General features: G+C 38.8%; 1 protein-coding gene across 2 annotated transcripts in view; it reads left to right on the top strand.

Moving 5' to 3' along the window:
* The window catches only part of WARS2 (tryptophanyl tRNA synthetase 2, mitochondrial), a 45,477-nt gene extending 29,447 nt beyond the window's left edge, over positions 1-16,030 (top strand). For both annotated transcript variants that reach the window (XM_051608447.1, XM_051608448.1), the window contains 4 exons: positions 8,280-8,360; positions 10,103-10,188; positions 13,002-13,120; positions 15,174-16,030. In XM_051608447.1, coding sequence (XP_051464407.1) covers positions 8,280-8,360; positions 10,103-10,188; positions 13,002-13,120; positions 15,174-15,622 — 735 coding nt within the window. In that variant the 3' untranslated portion in view covers positions 15,623-16,030. The remainder of the gene's footprint in view (positions 1-8,279; positions 8,361-10,102; positions 10,189-13,001; positions 13,121-15,173) is intronic.
* The last annotated feature ends 2,892 nt before the right edge of the window (positions 16,031-18,922 follow it).

Below are 18,922 nucleotides of genomic sequence, written 5' to 3'. Positions count from 1 at the left end.
AAAGTGCTGAGGGCAAATTACTGTGCTATATCTAGGTTTATAACCCGTATAACCTGATTCGAGTAGGAGTATTCTTGGTCAGCCTCTTCAGGAAGGAGAGACAGATCTTCTTTCTGTAAGTTTTAGCCAAATATAAATAAGCATAAGTTATTAAAATGTTCAAAGGTAATAGTGAAAGCTGTAAATAGTGATAGATTTATCAGTGATAGCTAGATAACCACCACTCCCAATTCAGTATTTTGCTTAACATGTTCTTTAAATTAGATGTTGCCTTTGTAACCATTAATTTACTCCACCCACACTTTAATTATTTCTTTGAACAGGAATTTGGGATACTGTGTCAAAAGTTTCTGTCCTGAAAGTGTCTCAGTGGGTGTTGAGTTGCTGTGTGCATTTGATTCAAGAGCAATCTGTTTTGTCTTATGGCCCCATTATTCTCACTAGCTGTAGAATACAGAGATGCATTACCAAGTATCTAGAACATCCTGCTTGCAATTTTAAGCATTAATAAAATCTTACCACTTATTCAAGAACCAAAAAAAAATGTGAGCAGTACTTTATTATAAAAGGCCTCTTAATTTTTTTTTAAATACTGATACTTCTAGAAGAGACAAAAGTCCTAACAAGTGCTTAAGTTCTATTGAAATTTCAGACACTTTCCCTCCTCTGTTCAGATTTCTTCTAGTACACAGCTATGCAAATTACCTCCCCCGACCTGTTTGTCCTCTTCACTGTCAAAATAAAATCTCTGAAATGTGTTGCCCATTTAAAATGTAACTCTTAATGAGGGTTACACTGCTGAGAGAAAGCTATTTCCACATAACAGACATGCAGCATATTTTCAGTCCCTTACAGAGAAGGGCGATAGGTTGAAACTTGAGGGAATCTGTATTGAAAATGAAACCCGGCAACTCTTTCTGCAGGAAGCCACTTCAGCTGCTGACACACAGCTCAGAAAGCTGAGTTCCAGTGTTGCTGATTTGCCTCCTTTCAGATCTGGTCACATTATCCACAACTTTACCTCCCTTACTGTTTTTGAATCTCATTGCTTCCTGTCCTCCTCAGCTGTATGTCTCAGCATGAAAAGCCATCTAGAATTACTTGGACTAAAAGCAGCTATTGGTTTTCCATGTATATATCATCAGCTGTGGCTGTGGCCAGGGAATAGCAGCAATAACTGGATAGGGAATAGCTAGGATCAAGGAGAAAATAATAGATCTGCAGGGAGAAACCCCGAAGTTGTACTTCAGCATGTGATACTCCAGAGATAATCCAGGTGTAAATTGTGATCTGAGTTTAATAACGTGAAACGGCTACACAAATGTACAATTAAGAAGCTATTTGTCTGTAAAGAGGGAGGAGCAGAGCACTCAGCCAGGTAAAGAAACACGGATGTTTGTGCCTCCCAGGTAACTCTGCATTAGCATTTGGAAGTGGTCACCTCTGTTAAATAAGTGTGCTTTAAAAAAAAAAAAAAGTGGGAATCTGACTATGCACACTCAGGGTTGTCAGGCTACAGGGAAGGAATGTAAGTAGTTTGCTCTGGAAATAACTCTTTGATTAGTGATTAGTAAGCCAGGTTGTGGGGGATGCTTAATGCAGTGGAAATTGAAGGAGGAAATGTGTCGCTGGTAATAGAGAGATGACCATCTCGACCCTTTGAGAAATGTTGATGGTTTTTACAGACTTGTAACAGATTAGGAAAGAAAACTGTTAAAATGGGTGAGAGCACAGAGCAGGAAGAAGGAGAGACCTGATGTATTTACTGACAAAAGCAAATTGTATTATTTGGGTTGTCTAAAAGTGGGGGGTCACTCTGTGGGTCTGGCTAAGTTTTTTTGTGAAAACTGCTAAATGGGAAATAGTTGGCTTTGGAAGGGAAACAATAAGCAGAGGACTTAGAAGAGTGTTAGTCCTCCAAATATTTTCAGCCAAGCTGCAAGAAATATTATAATAATGTTTATATTGAAAACAGACTATTATGTTCTTTCAGGACACAAAAGTAGCTGGAGTTGACATGAAGGATTTAATGAATTAGATAGCTGTTTTTCAGATATACCAGTTGTTGTGGCGTTCTTGGAGGCTGGCTTGACATAACGGTTCAGGAACTGTCACTGGTTCTGAGTTTTGTTTGTTGGAGATTCAGTTTTGTTTTTCTGTGTCTTGTAGTATTTTTCTACTGGAGTATTTGAGGGAGAGAGCACTGGAGAAGATTGGAGAAGAGCTAGGATTATTATGATGTGTTCTCTTTTGGGAAGGTGAGGCATTCCTGTCCTGAAGTATGCCATAGTTCCAGAGGGTACTTCTGTTGTCATATTTTAAAATACAAAACAAATTAAGTTCTTTAGTGGTTCAAGTATACATGGAGTAACCTTAACTGACTGGAAAGCTGTATACTATTATTTCCTGGAGTTGTAGTTAGGTTTGGGATGAACTGGTTTGAAAAGCAAAAAAGGAAAAAAGTAAGCAGAAGACCTTTCTGACAGTCCTACTCATTTTAATGAATTGTGTGAAAAGTTATGCTTCTTTGACAAAGGTCTTCCTATTGATGGCACAATAAGTGCTACCTGACACAATATGAAGCAACTGGAAATAATTTGATAGATAGATACAAAGATGAGATGTCTTTTCTCTGTTTCATTTCATTTCATTGTTTGAATTTACTGGAGGGTTTTCCTCTCTCCATAATGCTATGGGGCATTAAAAATCCTTGTGGGTAAAAATATCAGGATCTAACAGAAAATCCACTACTGGGATTGTACTACTGACCCACAGATCAAGATGATGATAGTGGTCAGGAGATGTTAAGTGAGATAAGAGAAGCTGCAAATTTAGGACAGGGAGCAATAGTCTTAAATTTCAACTATCCAAATACAGCCTTTATGAGAATGAGACATACAGATAATTTTTTTTAGGCAATAAATTATACTTCCTAGTTTTTCAGTCTGCTAGAGATTATGACATTGCTTTTGGGTGGTGCACAGGACCTAGTTCAGGACGTTTTAGTGGAGGGCTATCAGTAGTAGCAACCTCATTTATTGTGGTGTTTAGCATTTTGGCTGTAGAGAGCTAGAGAGCAGTCCACTAATGTTCTGTTTTTCTAGAAAGAGAGGTAGGTGAAAATGAAGTCAGATTGTCATAAATAAATAAATAAATAAATAGGCAAGGAAGCAACAGCTATCCTGGAGGGTTTTGTGGTTTGTTTGGGGGTTTTTTTGTTGTTGTTTTTGTTTGTTTGTTTTAAAGAGAGGTATTTTTAAAACAAACAAACAAAACCGACTGTTAAATGTGTGAAACCATTCATGAAGAAAACATTGGTTCAGCAAATCCCTTTCCATGGTTACATAAATTTGGAGGCAATCACATGAAAATACTCAATTTCCAGAAGGGGAAAGTTGCCCAAATTAGAAAAATGAGAAAGCATATAAAATTGACAAGTTCTCCTTTTTTTATTTGGGGGAAAAAAAAAAATTGAAATTAAGGAAGCTATAAAAAATTTGAGGAGCCACCCTACAGAGGGTTCTTAAGCTGATAACTAAGTGGTCTTGCATCAAAACCAGATCATTTTAGGGGATCAGTGAGCACAAAGTATAGGAGACACTCAGGGTTGATAAAGCCTTAAGAGCAAGGCTCAGTTCCTGGTATTAGGACTTTGCTGCTGAAGGGAAGATTGCCACTTTGTACATTTTGTAGTAGCAGATCAGAAGCTCTAAATCAGTGTATTGTAAATTTGCAGAAAGTATTAGGTAAAGACAGTTTAGATGCCAGATGGCATTCAGCTGGGAGTCCGGAAAAAAACTTTGATGTGAAATGGCAGAACTGGAAGCCAAGGTGTGCAGTTTGTCGCCAGGAATGGTCATTGTACCAAAGGAGTGGTAGATTGAAATCATGTTGGCAGTGCACAAGCAGAGCTCTAAATGGGACCCAAAAACTAAAAGCTGATGATTTTGACTTTCATCTTACCAGAGATGGTAAATGATAGACTTCAGCAAAAAGTGCGACACTAACTGCATGAGTAAACAGTCTCTTGGAGAGTCACTAGCATTTCTTCTGTTTTACTAAACTGTTGGACTCTGAGAGTGTCAGTAACCGTGTGGATAAAGGGAATCTGGCAACACAAGAGATCTGTATGTTTTGAAGAGCCTTTGACAAGGTTCTGTATCAATTCTTATTTGGGGGAAAAACAAACAAACCAACAAACAAACCACATTAGGGGAAGTATTGGTGGTTAGTCTTGCAGCTGGCTAGAATTGAAAGCTAAATAGTGATTGCTATTTTATTTTATTTTATTTTATTTTATTTTTTTATTTTATTTTATTTTATTTTTTAATGGCACAGTAGTCATGTCACTCAGGGATTCATACCAGGAGCAATTTTGGTCAACATCTTCATTTATGACCTGAAGAAGGTAGTGAACAGAAGTTTGTGGGCAATGCCAAGTTCTGGGTAGTCAAATGCTATGCCAAGGAAAGGAACTTCAAAAGCACTCAAAAAAGAGTGGGTAGGCAAATTAGTGGTAGGAGAGCTTAAATGCAAAGTAAAGCATCTAGATAAAAGTAATTTAACCCTTCTTCACACAGTATTGAGCTGAGTCACAAAGCAGGGAAGAAAAGCCAACAATATGTCATCATCACCATATCACCAGGAGGAGTACTGAGAAGAAGAGAGAGGTGATGTTTTATCACTATGCAAAACCTTATCTTGAATATTAGGTAGAGCTGAAGTGTCTGCGTGTCAAGAAGGAAGCAGTGAAGTGAATTAGAGGTGATATGAAGAAGGGGAATTAATGCTACAGGGGGATAGAGTAGCTACCTTGAAAGGAAAAATGAAGTCTGGGATGTTTCAATTCAAAGAGAAGGCTGAGGTGTAGCTGCAATCAAAGTTCACAAAAGCAGAAAAGCAATGGTTAAACTGGATGTGGAATTGTTCACCAAACTGTGCAACACAAAAAGGCATTCAAGACAAGTGCAATACAGGTGGCATTCAAAACTGGTAAACAAATAGTTGAATGGATATATGAAAGTACTTCTTTACAAATCAAGTTTGAACCTCTGGAGCTTGTTGCTGCATGAGGTTGTTAAGTGAGCAGTATCAGCGGGTTCCAAAAGGCATTAGACACATTCATGGGGAACATGGATACTAATAGGATTGGGTTGGGGATAATATCTTCTGATAATCCGTAGTACAGCAGTTACAGATGCTGTACAAGTATGAGCAGGGAGGTGCTCTAGGAAGCAGTAGGCTCACGTGCTCACTCTAAACGCCATATCTTGTTTCTACCCCTGGAAAGAGAGTCCTAGGCTACAGCTACCTCTGTCGTGATCCATTAGGATGTTATTTCTTACATTCTTAGGTTTTGATTGTTTAAGGAAGACATTTGCTCAGAATTTTAAATGGACTCAGGGCATGAGGCTGACTGAGTTTGTCCTAGATAATTGCTTCTCCTGATGGTGATCCATTGGTATTACTTGGTGCCAGAAAGGAATAGTAGACTAGGTCCTTTATTTTACTGGTGTCATACACATCTTCACTTCTTTGAGTTTCTTTGTGTCCAAAGTTATCCAATCAAAGTAATACAGTACTCTAACTTAATGAGTAACCACATTTGAGCTGATTCATGGTGACCAACCAAATGCAGCAATTACCTGCCCCCCTTGCCAAGTAAAACACAGTAGCTTAAACCATGATTTAGTCTGACAAATGATTTGTAGTTTAAGCCTAGTACCTCCTGATTTGCAGACCTACATAGAGTCAGTTACTGCAGTTTGGGTGAAGAATGTTAACTCATTAGGCTTCAGTACTGAAATGTTTTCCAACTGAAATTTCTACTCTTTTTGTGCACCTTTTTATATGTTCTCCCGCTTTTTATCGGGGCTTTTTTTTCAGTGTTCAGCACTCTAGCCTTACTCAGGAAAGGACTTGTGTGTTTGAGAGTTAGAATCATAGAATGTCTTGGGTTGGAATGGACCTCTCAAGGTCATCTAGTCAAACCCCCCTACAATAAGCAGGGACTTAGAAGTAAGTATAACTTTCTAGGACCCAGAACTGCTCATTAAACTCAACAAATGCTGTTTAGATCACTTGGTGTTTTGGTAACTGATTTAAGGTCAAAGCCACTGATGCAGTGAAATGCTCATGCAGCTTTGGCTGTGGAAGCAACATCTGACAGAGCTGGATCAATGAGTGCATAGCTTTTAAAAGGAGTCCTTGTCAACATAAGTGCAACAGAGCACCATCTTCTCTCTATCCGTGACTAGAAGAAAGGAATGAGAAACCACTTTGAACCAGATGGCAATTCCTTCAAAATTAAATGGGAGTCTGCAGCTTAGTATTTTCTATAAAGTTTAGTTTACTCTTTGGAGTGTGTCTTGGAGAAGGTACATTTGGTGCATTGTGCTATACTTCATTTTGTGCACAAAAGATTGCCTGTCAAATAAGCATGAGGACATTAAAAGAAAAAAAAAATTAAAAAAAAAAGCCAAACCTGTGGGAAGGGTAGAAAGAAGAGAAAAAGAATCAACCTGGGCTATTTCCTATCTCTAATCACTTAGTTGTTGTCTTGTGGTCAGACACCTCTATACAACATTGGAACCAAAATAACGTAATCACTGTTAGCTAGGAAATTACTACATTTAAAATGTGACTACAGAGGAATTGCCATTAACAATGCTAGTAATTCTTGTTAACAAACACTTTTTACTGCTTTCCATCTGGGTTGTTATATTGTGTTGCAAGCATGAAGCTTTGAACATCTTTGAGATGGTTAGCACGTTCTTAAACATCCAAATGTGCCCATATTGAAAAGAACAAATCAAACATCTAAGCAAAGGAGCAGAACATATAGAACTTTTGTTTTGTTATCTTATATATAGCTGACTAGCAACAGACCAAAATGACTGGAAAGAAATTAAAGAACAGCATATGCTTGCCTGTTTTACTGATCCTAAAATGATTATTGGAAATGCAAAAACTGACAAGTATATGCCAAGAAGCTGAACATGGATTCATCCAACAGAGGTTATTGCTCAGCACGTTTCTTGTCTCTGCCTGTAGAAAGTCCTCCTTGTAGCAGGAGGGGGGAATCATCCTTCCTAACGTTGTTCTGAAGCTCTTAACTATATCTGCAGTCCCCTCAGAATGTAAAATTATGAGCTTTTGCTATGAACTTAAATCGAGTAGTTTCTCAGTTTTTCAAATCACCATTGTATCAAAAGGTATGTAGAGGCCTGATCCCCCACTTTCACCTGCAGGTAAGTGTTAGTTTTTATAGAATTGCAGAACTGAGGAACAAATTAATTCACAATTCAGATGGTACTGTGAAGTTTGACATAAACTCTTAGCTGTTATCCCTGTCTTTCAGAGAGGTTAGGATCATTGAGACTTGTTGGTGCACCAGAGACCCTGACAAGCCCCGCCTGGACCTTCCACCATCTCTTCAGAGCTCCTGGAGCTCCACTTAAGCTCTGGCTCCTAGACTACACCTGAACTACATTATGGTGTACCTGTACTCAATTATGACCCTGCTGCCCTGATTTTCTCACTGGGCTTCCTGGATTTACCTCCTATGTGACTAATTACCTTGTTATGTCTGATGATCACTAGACTGTCACTGTCACTACCCCTGCCCTGATTAGATACTGCAGGACATTGTCCTGGTCAGGGAGGTAACTGTTTCTGCTGGGCTTGTGGCTTTCTGCAGCCTTAGCCTCGTGGAGAAATCCAGCTCTTCTTGTTCCCTGGCTGTTACATCAGGCAGCGTAGTGTAGCATTAATAAGGACTGTAGGAGTCTGGCCTGAGCTTAAATGGTGTTCTTGGGGCTGGGGGCAGAGGGTGCGGGTGTAGGGCTTAGGTGAGACTAGTCAGAACAATTAAGGGAAATTACTGCATTCAGGACCCTGATGCAGAAGAAATGAAGCTTTGGTAATTTACTGGAACTGTCACTGAGAAAGGCAAAGAGGTTTTGAACTATTAAAGTGTGGGGTGGTTGTGGGATAGTGGCCAGCAGTTGGTTAATTTATATGCAAGTTCAGCTCTGTTACTGCTAAAGTGTTTTATTTCTTCTTTAGAATATGAGTGGATAGGATTAAGAATCTTGCTGTGCTGCTTGAGCATAGTGAATTCAGTCAATGCAGTGTCCAATACTTGCCACTGATTTGCCACTTGAACTTACTAAGAAAATAACAGAAGTAGTTTTTGATGCTATTTATCTATATTGATTTTGAGAAAATATGCATATAAATGTAGATGATTAAAATATATTCTGACTTCTTACTTCCAGGTTCCTGAGCATGCAGAACTTGCCTGGATTCTTGGGTGCTTAACTAACGTGCCACGTCTGCTACGCTTGCCCCAGTGGAAGGTATGGACAGTTTCATTAATCAGAAGGAAATACATGGAAATTCCATAGAACTGCTGTCCTTGAAGTACTTGTTATCTGTGAAGTACCAACTGTATGTAGATTATCTTTGTTTCAGGTTGAAGTAATTCTCCAGTCCTATAGTGGAAAGAGGAAAATGTGTCTTTCCAGGTCTGCTGATACCAGTGAATGGTTTCCTGCTGGAAGTTGCAGGAGAATATTTTTGGCAGAAACTCTACTAAATAGGAGGTTGTTTACTGTTGTTAAATGGATATTGCTAGAATGCTTGGAGTTATTTCAATGCTTATTTAATAATGCAAAACAACTACAAGATACTGCAGTGGAAAGCTTGAGCCTTGCTGATTAAGGAGTTCCACAAATAGCTTTTCTGTTTCCACTGTGAAGAGTGGCTGCTCTGTAGGTTTTATAGAAGAGAGTGCAAAAGAAGCATATGTTGGAAGAGCAGTATAGAAGTTATAAATATTAAAAATATGCTGAGTGATGAAGTTAATGCGCCTTAAATGTTTGGCTTTACAAGTTTCACATGCTCATCTTCTTAGTCTTCGTGCTGCATCAACATGACTGCATCAACTGAGGTGTTGAATTTAATTTTTTTGTACTTAATTTTAACATTTAGTAAGCAGAAAAACCAAAAGACAGGAGAGGAAAGTATCAAAAAAGGCAAAAAAAAATCTTAAGAGCAGTTTGGTTTCCAGAGTTCAGAGCAGTCTTAAATACCTCCAGATGTTTTATTTTTTTCCTGTTTTTCTTCTTAATTAAATAAAAACAGTAAAACTTAAATACAGCAACCAGCGTTAATGCATGGCATAGATTAAAGCCAACCTTTTCAAACCTCAGGTTCTAAAGTTAAGCTCTTAAATCCAACTCTGACTGGAATGACATTCCAAATCTACAGATAGGTGTTACAGGTGCTAGGCTTTGCAAATTAGGTCCCATGAACCCTCAGCACTTAGAGATGTAGACAGAAGACTGGATCTGTGTGAGTGGGTGAGAAAAATCTTAAAGATATTTGAATAATCTTAATTCAATAATTAAGATATTAAGGGGCTTAGTGTATTTAACTATTTTTAAAAGCAATGCCACTGCTACAACAGAATGAGTATCTATAGCCTGAGTATCTTGGTTTAAACAGTCCATTACCTAAAGTGGTGAAGGAATTCAGGACAGTGGATGTATTGTGCACTAATGGAGAGAATGCTGGACTCTGCCTGTGTAGTTCTGGCTTCTCCTCCTTAGCTGTCATTGACTGCCCTGGTGACTGTGTGTGATCACTATGTCTTGATCTGTTTTCTGTGTAACACAGGTGTTAGTGTCTTTTTATATCTCTTATTATAAAACATTTCAAAAAATTATTGCTGAAAATGCTATTTTAAAAGTAGGAGTTATCAATAACAACTGTAATAACCGAGCCTGGGTGTCTTGCATTTGTAACAGTATTCATTAGTAAGATTACAAACAGAAAAACAAAACAAAAAACACGAACAAACAAACCCCACAAACCTGTGCTTTCTCACTGGAGTATCAGCAGTGTAGGGAAACTGTTAAAAATAGGACACAGAATGTGATGTGTGTATTCACAAAGAGCTGATTTTACATGGCATACTTTTCTCTAGAGTTGCACTGTAAGTTACTCAAATTAGTCAGAATTCTAATAAATTTAAATCACAGACTTTCACATTGTTAGCCAAAAGGATGATTCCTCTCTGTTTTTCTTTTGCAAACAGATGAAACGTGCCAGCCAGAATAACGAAGGAACTGTTGGTTTGTTGACTTACCCTGTGCTTCAAGCAGCAGATATTTTGCTCTACAAGTAAGAGGCAGAATGTGAGCCCATGGGCAATGTCTGTTCTGCTGCATTAGAATGAATGTTCATCAGGTCAGCATGCTAACTCATTAATAAGTGGGGGAGCTGGGTGTGCTTAGATCACAAGATTGGAAATGGATGACAGCTTTTTACTTTGCAAGTGGCTGGTTGAAAACTAGCCTGGTTTGAAAGCAACTGACATGACTGTAAAGAAAAAACAGAACAATCTTAAAGGAATTATAAGATATTAGTGTTTAGTTATACCTATTAGCTGGTCCCCACACAGGTATACACTTTTTTTTTTTAAGTAGTTATGCTTTATTTTGTGTAGTGCACTGTAGAGATACTTGAGCAGGCTATATATAGTATAGCCATGTTAGTGTGGGAGACATTAGGAAGAAATTCTTTAGTGTGAGGGTGGTGAGATACTGGCACAGGTTGCCCAGGGAGGTTGTGGATGCCCCCTCTCTGGGAATGTTCAAGGCCAGGTTGAATGGGGCTCTGAGCAATCTGATCCTAGTGGGAGGTATCCCTGCCCATGCAGGTGGTTTGGAAGTAGATGATCTTTAAGGCCCCTTCCAACCCAAACCATTCTGTGATTCCGTGTAGGCCTGTTGATACTGATAGAAAAATGAATAATTTTCTGCACCTGGTGGTACCCAGGCTACTTCAGTTTTCTCTGTCGTGTTCTGTGTACTGCAGTGGAAATACACCTTAATGATGGACTGGTGACTCAGCATGGCTGTTTGAAGCCTAGCAGATAGAGCTTGTAGTGCATTGTCATGACTGGTTGTATTTCATATGTTTTAATCTGTCTCAGTGAGTGAGTATCAAAGACAATAAACTAGGTATAAATTATTTTTATGTTCTGAGCCTATGTACTTTGTGGAAGTGTTCTAGAGCAAAGTGGTGAATATTTGTTGGGACAGAGAAGTAATATGGAGCAATGAGGGGAGGAACTTTAGGAGAACAGAGTAGCAAGTTGTTAACCCAGATAAAGATAAATGTATCTAGATAAATGTAATCCTAAATTATCATTAGGAGGGGAAAACAGTAATGTTAGAAGACCAGTATATTATATTTCTAATTCACTTAAATTTTAACTAAACATAATGGGAAGTAAGCAGAAGTCAGAATTAATTTGAACATTAAAAAAAATCTTCTAAGCAGTAAGTCCCATTTCTCTAGCAGTGTTAAAGGGTGAAATTTAGACAACTTTATCGGAAATCACCTTATTTTGATTGAGCTCAACTATGTGTGTCTTTTCCTCTTCTCTGATAAACTCCTGTGGTTCATCATTTTTTAGTGAAGCCTGTGTTTTGTTTGCTACCATGTAATGAAAGACAAACAGTATCTCTTTGAAGAAATTTGGCTTAAAGTCTTTAGCAAGAAATGGTTTAGTGTAAAAACATGATATAGGGAACAAAAATCAGGGAGAAATGGAAACCCAGGAGGAGAGGAGCGGTCATGAAGAAGAATTAAGAGCCGGCAGAGGGGAAGAGGCAGTACTAATTCAGATGAACCAAGGATCAAAGAAGCAGGAAAATGGACAGAATGTAAATATATGGCAGAAAGGAATAAAAATAGCACCAAGGCAGAAATATTAAACAAACAGCAAGGAAAAAGGCAAAGAATCCTGCAGAGGCATTGATAAAGTCAATATGTTTTCTGTTTAGTGAAAACTTTGTGAATGTGGAACTATTTTGGCATATGGAAACATTTATTCTGACCTGTTTAAAATATATTGATTATGGTAACTGATTTTCTTTCTGTTAGTTTTAGGCCACTGATTTCCTATTGGCTACTGTAACTTTTTTGGTTGCCTTGCTGACTATTTGGTGGGCAATTAAGGTGGACAAATTGATTGCTGGGTGTCAGCCGAGTAATTCAGAATGAGAAGGAAGAAGTACTGTGTTGAAATGAAATTTTCTGGGAACTTAAAAGATGCATAGTGAACTTTGTTTCTCTGGGATGTAACCCAGGATTCAAAGCTGAATACCTCACAAGCCTTAGAAAAAAATCTGCTGGGGGAGGGGAGAGTAATCAAAAGCGGGCAAAGCTTCAAGTCTGTCTCATCTGAAAGAATCATAGATTTTTAGAGAGTAAGATTAACTGTGGGAAAGAATCACCAGGGTAACAGCTTCTTCACCTCTTCGTGTCCTCTGACACAGATTTGTGTTTTCCTCCAGAACTACATTCAAGCATTTGAGTTGAATGCAGAAGATCAAATGATCTTTTGATCCTAACAGTTTTAATCTGTAATGATTAACACTTGTGGTAATAGAGGTGCTGGCCTACATGATATTTGTGTAATGGTGACGTATGGGAAAGAACTACTCTCTTCTTTCCTTCCCTTGATAAATCCACAGTACTAACTTTTCCACAACAGTTATGTTTTCCTGAGACTTGACAAAGAAAGGCGTTTGTGCTTTATGTGTTGCAGATCTTTCTTACTGTGTTTTCATGCTGTTACACATGCTCGTTGATCTCTGAAGAGACAGCAGGAGATACTACAGAAACCTTTATTTGAGCTGAGTTTCATGATTTGCTCTTATTGATATCTTTACCATATATGTTTTTGTAAAAGGCTTTTTTTTTTTAACCCTTGGAGATGTATGTCAGTTCAGAAAAAAAGCAGACTCATCCCGGGATACAGTCAGTTTGGGATCCTGTTCTCACAGCACCCTATATCTGGCTAGGACTGAGTGTTTGGTTCAGTCTGGCCCTCAATCATGGAAGAAGCTGTGACGGTCCTAAGTAACATTTCAGCAGAACCAGAGAGCTTTGCTGAGTTTCCTATATCTGTCTTTTATTAAAAGGTCGACACATGTTCCCGTTGGAGAAGATCAAGTCCTGCATCTGGAACTAGCCCAAGATATAGCACAACATTTCAACAAGAAATACGGAGAATTCTTTCCTGTGCCCAAAGCCATTTTAAGTGAGCTGATGTTTTTATTTTTCAATTCCACCTTAGCTGCACTTCAAGGTTGAGGGTGGATTTAAATATTGTGGAAGTATTTTCAGAGACCAAGAAGAGGGAGCAAACTGATGCTAAGGGAGTGGAAATCTAACAACTGACAACAAGAGACTAGAGGCTGTGAAATTGAACTCCCAAGACAGACGTAAGGCTTTACAAATCACCGGTAGAGGAATGTATGCCATGTCTGGTATTCTAGTCCAAGGGGCCAGAGGCACTCTGCTGCTGTCAGTCAGCCTTGCACTTCACCTATTGGACCTTGTAAGAGCAGGATCTCTACTCCATGTTGCTAGTTCAGGAGATACAAAAGGAACAAGACAAGAGACCTCTAGCAAGCAGAACTCTTCAATGTCTGCAGGGTAGATGTTTACATCTGCACAGCTGGTAGGTTTATTGCTACAATGCTTAAAAATCTTGTGTGTTTAGTATATGCTTGCATATTTTAATAAGGGTCTCTTCAGAGCTTAGGCTTTCCATTTTTTGATCTTGGACTCAGAGAGACTTATAAGGAAAAAACTTCTCTGCCATTTTTGAGCTATAAGGTCATAGGCCGAGGGGTGAGGAGGAGTCAGATGGCACAAATGGCATGTTTGTTAAGAAACGTGAAGAATTGGGCAAAGAAGAAGCATTGCATCTTTGTTATAAGTAATGTAGAGGAATGCACAGCAGAGACCTTCGCCCCCAAAAGGGCGAGGAGCTCTCACCTTAGAAAAGACAGGCAGTAATAAACCTTTCTCAATTTTCAAGCCTCGTTGACAAAAAATGGTGTTAAACCTGGAGTGGAGCTTAGAGAATACTTGCTATTGCAAGCTCTACAGTTTCTAATAAACAATTAAATGCCAAATACAGTTATGAGGAGCTGAATGTAGCCTATGATGCAGGTGAGACTGTTTACTAGGAAATTAAAAGCTCAATTGGAAGGGGGAGGATGAGAAAAAAACACAACAAAAAATACAACTTCTCAATTTCCGTATGAAAGACATTACTTCCTAAGTGTGCAAGGATATGCAAACCATTTAAATATCCTAGATGAGCTAGGATCCTGTTCAGACACACTAGCTGTAGGCAGTTAGACTACCTAGACTCCTTCAAATTTGCAGAAAAGAAACTCTTCCAAAAGGTGATTCAGAACAGCACACGTTCTGGGGCAGTCAGTACTGTACCCTGTACCTTATTCTTTCACTTGACTATAGAGGTCATCTATGAGGAGTATGCAAGTACTTAAATTGGCTGTATTAGGTGTCTAAAAACAGTTGTTCTGAGTACTTCCTAGATCAATGGTACTTTGTGTCCTCCATGAATGGTGCTTCTTGGTGAAAGATTGAAACAGATTGAGTTGATGCTGTACTTTGATGACAATACTTTGCAATATTCCCCTAATGCTGCTGTTCTATTTCATGTACACACGTGTGTCTTAGTTGTTTGTAGAATACCCACATATCTCTTATCTGAACAGTGCATTCTCTCTAACAGAGATGGTTAGTGATCAGTTAGGTAACTTCTAATAACTGTCTTTATTGATATTTAGTAGAATTTCCAGGAGACTTTAGGTCAAAGAGTTTCCTAAAGTAAGGAAATTGACTTTTCTGGGATTCTTTTTTACCAATGCATGTAATCCATTTCTCTGCTGTTACAGAACCTTTCAGTAATGTACAGTCCATGCTTTATAGGTAACTTGTCCCCAGTGCCAGGAATACAAGGGAGGGGAGAGTTTTTGGGGAAAATCAGCATGTAGCCACAGAAGATGTTAGGAAGTGTCCCAGCTGAAGGTTCTGCTTAGAGAGGAGGGGAGAAAAGGAGCAGGTTTTCACTTAGTTTATGTGAGGACAAAAGTGGCTTAGAAAGGTAGGAGGGGTTGAAGGACTAAAGAGGAGCGTACATGATTGTGCTCACAACTCATTTTTAAGCAAGATTAAACAGAGAACTTTGCCACGCTGCTACAAAGTGTTCTTAGCAATTTTCATAAGAAACTATTGTCTGTGTGTTCATAATTTGTTTTCTTTTTTTTTTTAAGGTACAACAAAGAAAATAAAATCCCTCAGAGATCCAACAGTGAAGATGTCGAAGTCAGACCCACAGAAGTTAGCAACTGTTAACATAGCGGACAGCCCTGATGAAATCGTGCTGAAATTCCGCAAAGCTGTGACTGACTTTACCTCTGAGGTGACTTATGACCCAGCCAGTCGTCCTGGTGTCTCCAACCTGGTGTCCATTCATGCTGCAGTCACAGGGCTTAGCATAAAAGAAGTGCTGCACCAAGCTACTGGTCTCGACACTGCTCACTACAAAATGGTGGTAGCAGAGTCAGTTATTCAAAAATTTGCACCTATCAGGAGTGAAATCAAGAAACTCCAGGAAGACAAATTCCATTTGTTAAAGGTTTTAGAGGATGGAGCAGAGAAAGCAAAAGAACTGGCTGCCCCCATCTATCAAGAAATAAGAAGACTGGTGGGATTTCAGTAGAACTGCTGAGCAGTTGCAAGAACTTCTGTCACATTGACGGTGTTTGCATTTAAAAATGTGCATGAAGCCAGTTATTTCCAGTGGGACCAGCACTGAGCTTGTCTGGATAGTTAAAGAGGGAGAGTGGAAGCAATCACAGTTGACAAAGAAACCCCACAGAAGCATAATATAGGATTGCCCAAATTGGGTTTTGGGTTTTTCCACTGACCACTGCGGGAAGCTGAGATTTAAACAAGGTGATCAGAATCTAGAAGGAAGATTTGTCATCTTCTCAAGAACATTCTTAACACTGCATGTGATCTTCTTACAGGTGGACAGTTCATCCTATTGGTTGTTACTCAGCTTTGATATGGTGGTTAAATGTATTCTTGGATTACCAGAATAAAAGCACAGGCTTACAAATCAAAATGCTCAGGGTGGTGAAGAGAGAACTTACTGCCTCTCCCTATCACATCTTCAAACTCAGTGTAGTTTTGTGTCTGCATCTAGTGTGTGTGAAGTGAGTCAGTGTGTCTTATGGATACAGATAATCATACTCTAAAACTCACTGTGACTACTGCATTAGGTGGCATCTCTGATAGTCACTCCAAAGAATCCAGAGAGTGGACCTGAATTTCACTTCTGCCACCTGTGCTATCCTCCTGGTCAGGTCTAAGATATTCCAGTGAGAAATGACATGCACTTCAGCTACTCCTATTCCACCTGCTGTTCAGTTTATCAGGGACCTCCAGGATTTTCTGTTCAGCATCAAGTCTACCTAGTCCTTTAGAAAAGGTGTGGAGGAAAAGATAGAATGCTGTGTGAAAGAAATCTTAGGTTGAGAAATCGAGAACTTTCTATAAAATTTACAAAATCACTTGTTTAGAAAATTGTGCAGAGGTCAGAGCCAGCTTGGGATTAAACAGATCTATAAGAAGTCTCAGCACTAAGCCTCAAGAAAATTCAGTGATGGGAGAAAGGTATTAGCCTCCACTGAGGCTTCACAAGACCCACAAACTGGGACCCACGGACTGTGGCATTTGTTGGAGAATGTGTGGCAAAAGGAGATGCCCTCTTCTGAAGAGGGGACAGTAGTACATTTAAAAGGCAATGCAAGCCCTACTGGTCCAGTGCCAGCACATTTAGGTGTATCGTTGCATTTAATGGTGCTGTGTTTGAAATTGCTGTACTGTAATGTGAATTGAGTTCCTCCTGTACTCCTGCAGTTCATAACCATTATATGCCTATGGCATTTGTCATGAAGGATTGCAGTCTTACATGACTGAGTTAGTAAAACTAGAGGGGAGGAGGGGTTCTATATAGTACAGTTGTTTGTTTCTTTTTTTAAAAAAGCTATTTAGTTTTAAATTTAGTTAATTTTCATAGCAAGGTGATTCAGAAAAATTACTGAATTCTGCAAAACAAGAATTTGTGGACTGAGTGTCTGCAGATCAGTACCAAGACTTGTGCTTGTTAGGGATCTGAAGAAGATAACTGCCATGCAAGAGCTTGATGACAAGAGTTCCTAAAGTTAGTCAAGACTAGAGGAGCAGAGTGGATAGAGACAGAACGATTGGAAACCAAACTCTTGAGTAGACAGGTCAAAGGTAATGTCCTTTGGAAAGAATAAATGTATTCAAAAATAGTCCCCAGTTTCAAATTGGCAGTAGCAGATTAGGAAAGGGCACAGTTACAACTGTGCATATTTAGGTAGTTTTACAGAACTTTTATCAATTGTAATATTTATTATTAAATCCTAATTTAACTAAATATTAAAATTAAGTATTAAATATTTATGTTTTAATAGCTATGTTAGTCTGCTGGGAACTAAGGAAATTAAGGCACATAGTTACCACTGCTTACTGGCTTGGCATAAAGTGTTTGCTGTAAAGCTTTTTAACATTGGTTGATTTCTGCAAAGGTCTCACAATATGTTCCTTAAGAGAAGCTGGCACAATGCACATGGAAATACTGAAAATCCTTAACATTAATGTATCAAGTTTTTACCTGTTCCTCTTTTTCACTAGCAAAGATAGGAGCATGTATTCAAAAGGCAAATCATAATTTCAAGGTGTTTTTATGGTTCTGATATTCAAATCACTAACATACAGAGTTGGCATTCAGCACACCTCCTTAGCAGTGAAAAGGAAATAGGAGTATTCATGTGTCTTCAGTACAATTTATTTCTTAAAAAATGGGGAAAGCGATGACACCAGTAGGCATTCTGGCTCATTACCCAAACTGTTCTGAGCAGTCTTTCAAAACTGTTACATATTTTCAGAAAACCATGTGGGTGAAGCAGGAAGAAAAGCTTAAAAAAACCCTTTCATTGGGTTGGGGATTTAATACATTACATATTTAGGAGTGTTTCAATCAAATTTAGTATTTTGTCTTCTTTTAATTCAAGAATAGGTTGAGTTTTTTCCCTTTCCCCTGTCAGTCAAAGAAATCTTATTTGCCTGACCTATTTCCTTCAAGCAAGGAAATACGCCTGTTTTTTCTTGAGGAAAGTTAAACTTATATAAAATGAGTATGTTCACCTACTGATTGTTGGCTTAGCCTTCTTATTTTAGTAGCTCTCAGTAGAATTCTCAAAATAAAAGCTGTACCTGCCCAGTGAAATAATCCAAATTCCACTAACAACCATAATCATTAGAGTCCCCTGAGGAGACAACTGTGATGTAGGTGTTTGCAGGTACCTGCTGACTGTTTCAGTTTTCTTAGAGCATGGCTTTTCTGTGAAGCTAGCCATCTTGGCATTCAGGTTAAGAATCTAGCTAGCTGGACCTAGCCTGGCTGCCTCTTTGCATTCCTTGAGCCATTTACTAGGCATCTAGGAGAAGTTTGGCAGGCAGCAGCTGAGCTTGAAGCAATGTATGCTCACTGCTATCAGTAAAAGTTGTTCAATACCAAGCTGCTAATCTCTTTGCTGTTCTTCTACCTCCCTGTTTCCTCTTTAGAACATTCTTGTAAACAGCCATTCTAGATGGTATTCTGTGGCAGTGTTTACTTTAGCAAAGTAGTGCAGATGAGTTAGAGCAGCTTTTTAGAGAACAGTTGTTGGAAAATGCTTGATGCTGTGTTTTTGAGAATAATTTGTTTCACACCAACTGTAGTCTGGTGTGCCAGGGGTTTACTGTTTACATCTGGAGTGCAGTAGGTGTGCTCCTGAAATGCATTTTTGTATTTGGTTTGATCCAGTTCATATTCCCATATTACCTTCCGTGTGATGCCTGCTGAAGTGCAGTTAGCGGGAAGTTTCTGCAGAAGCACACTCCTGCTCCCAACTGCAGTGCTAGTGCAGACATTCCCTGTGGTGCT

The sequence above is a fragment of the Apus apus genome, chromosome 1 (genome assembly GCF_020740795.1).
Source record: "Apus apus isolate bApuApu2 chromosome 1, bApuApu2.pri.cur, whole genome shotgun sequence".
Lineage (NCBI taxonomy): Eukaryota > Metazoa > Chordata > Aves > Apodiformes > Apodidae > Apus > Apus apus.
This window is presented reverse-complemented; position numbering and strand designations above follow the sequence as displayed.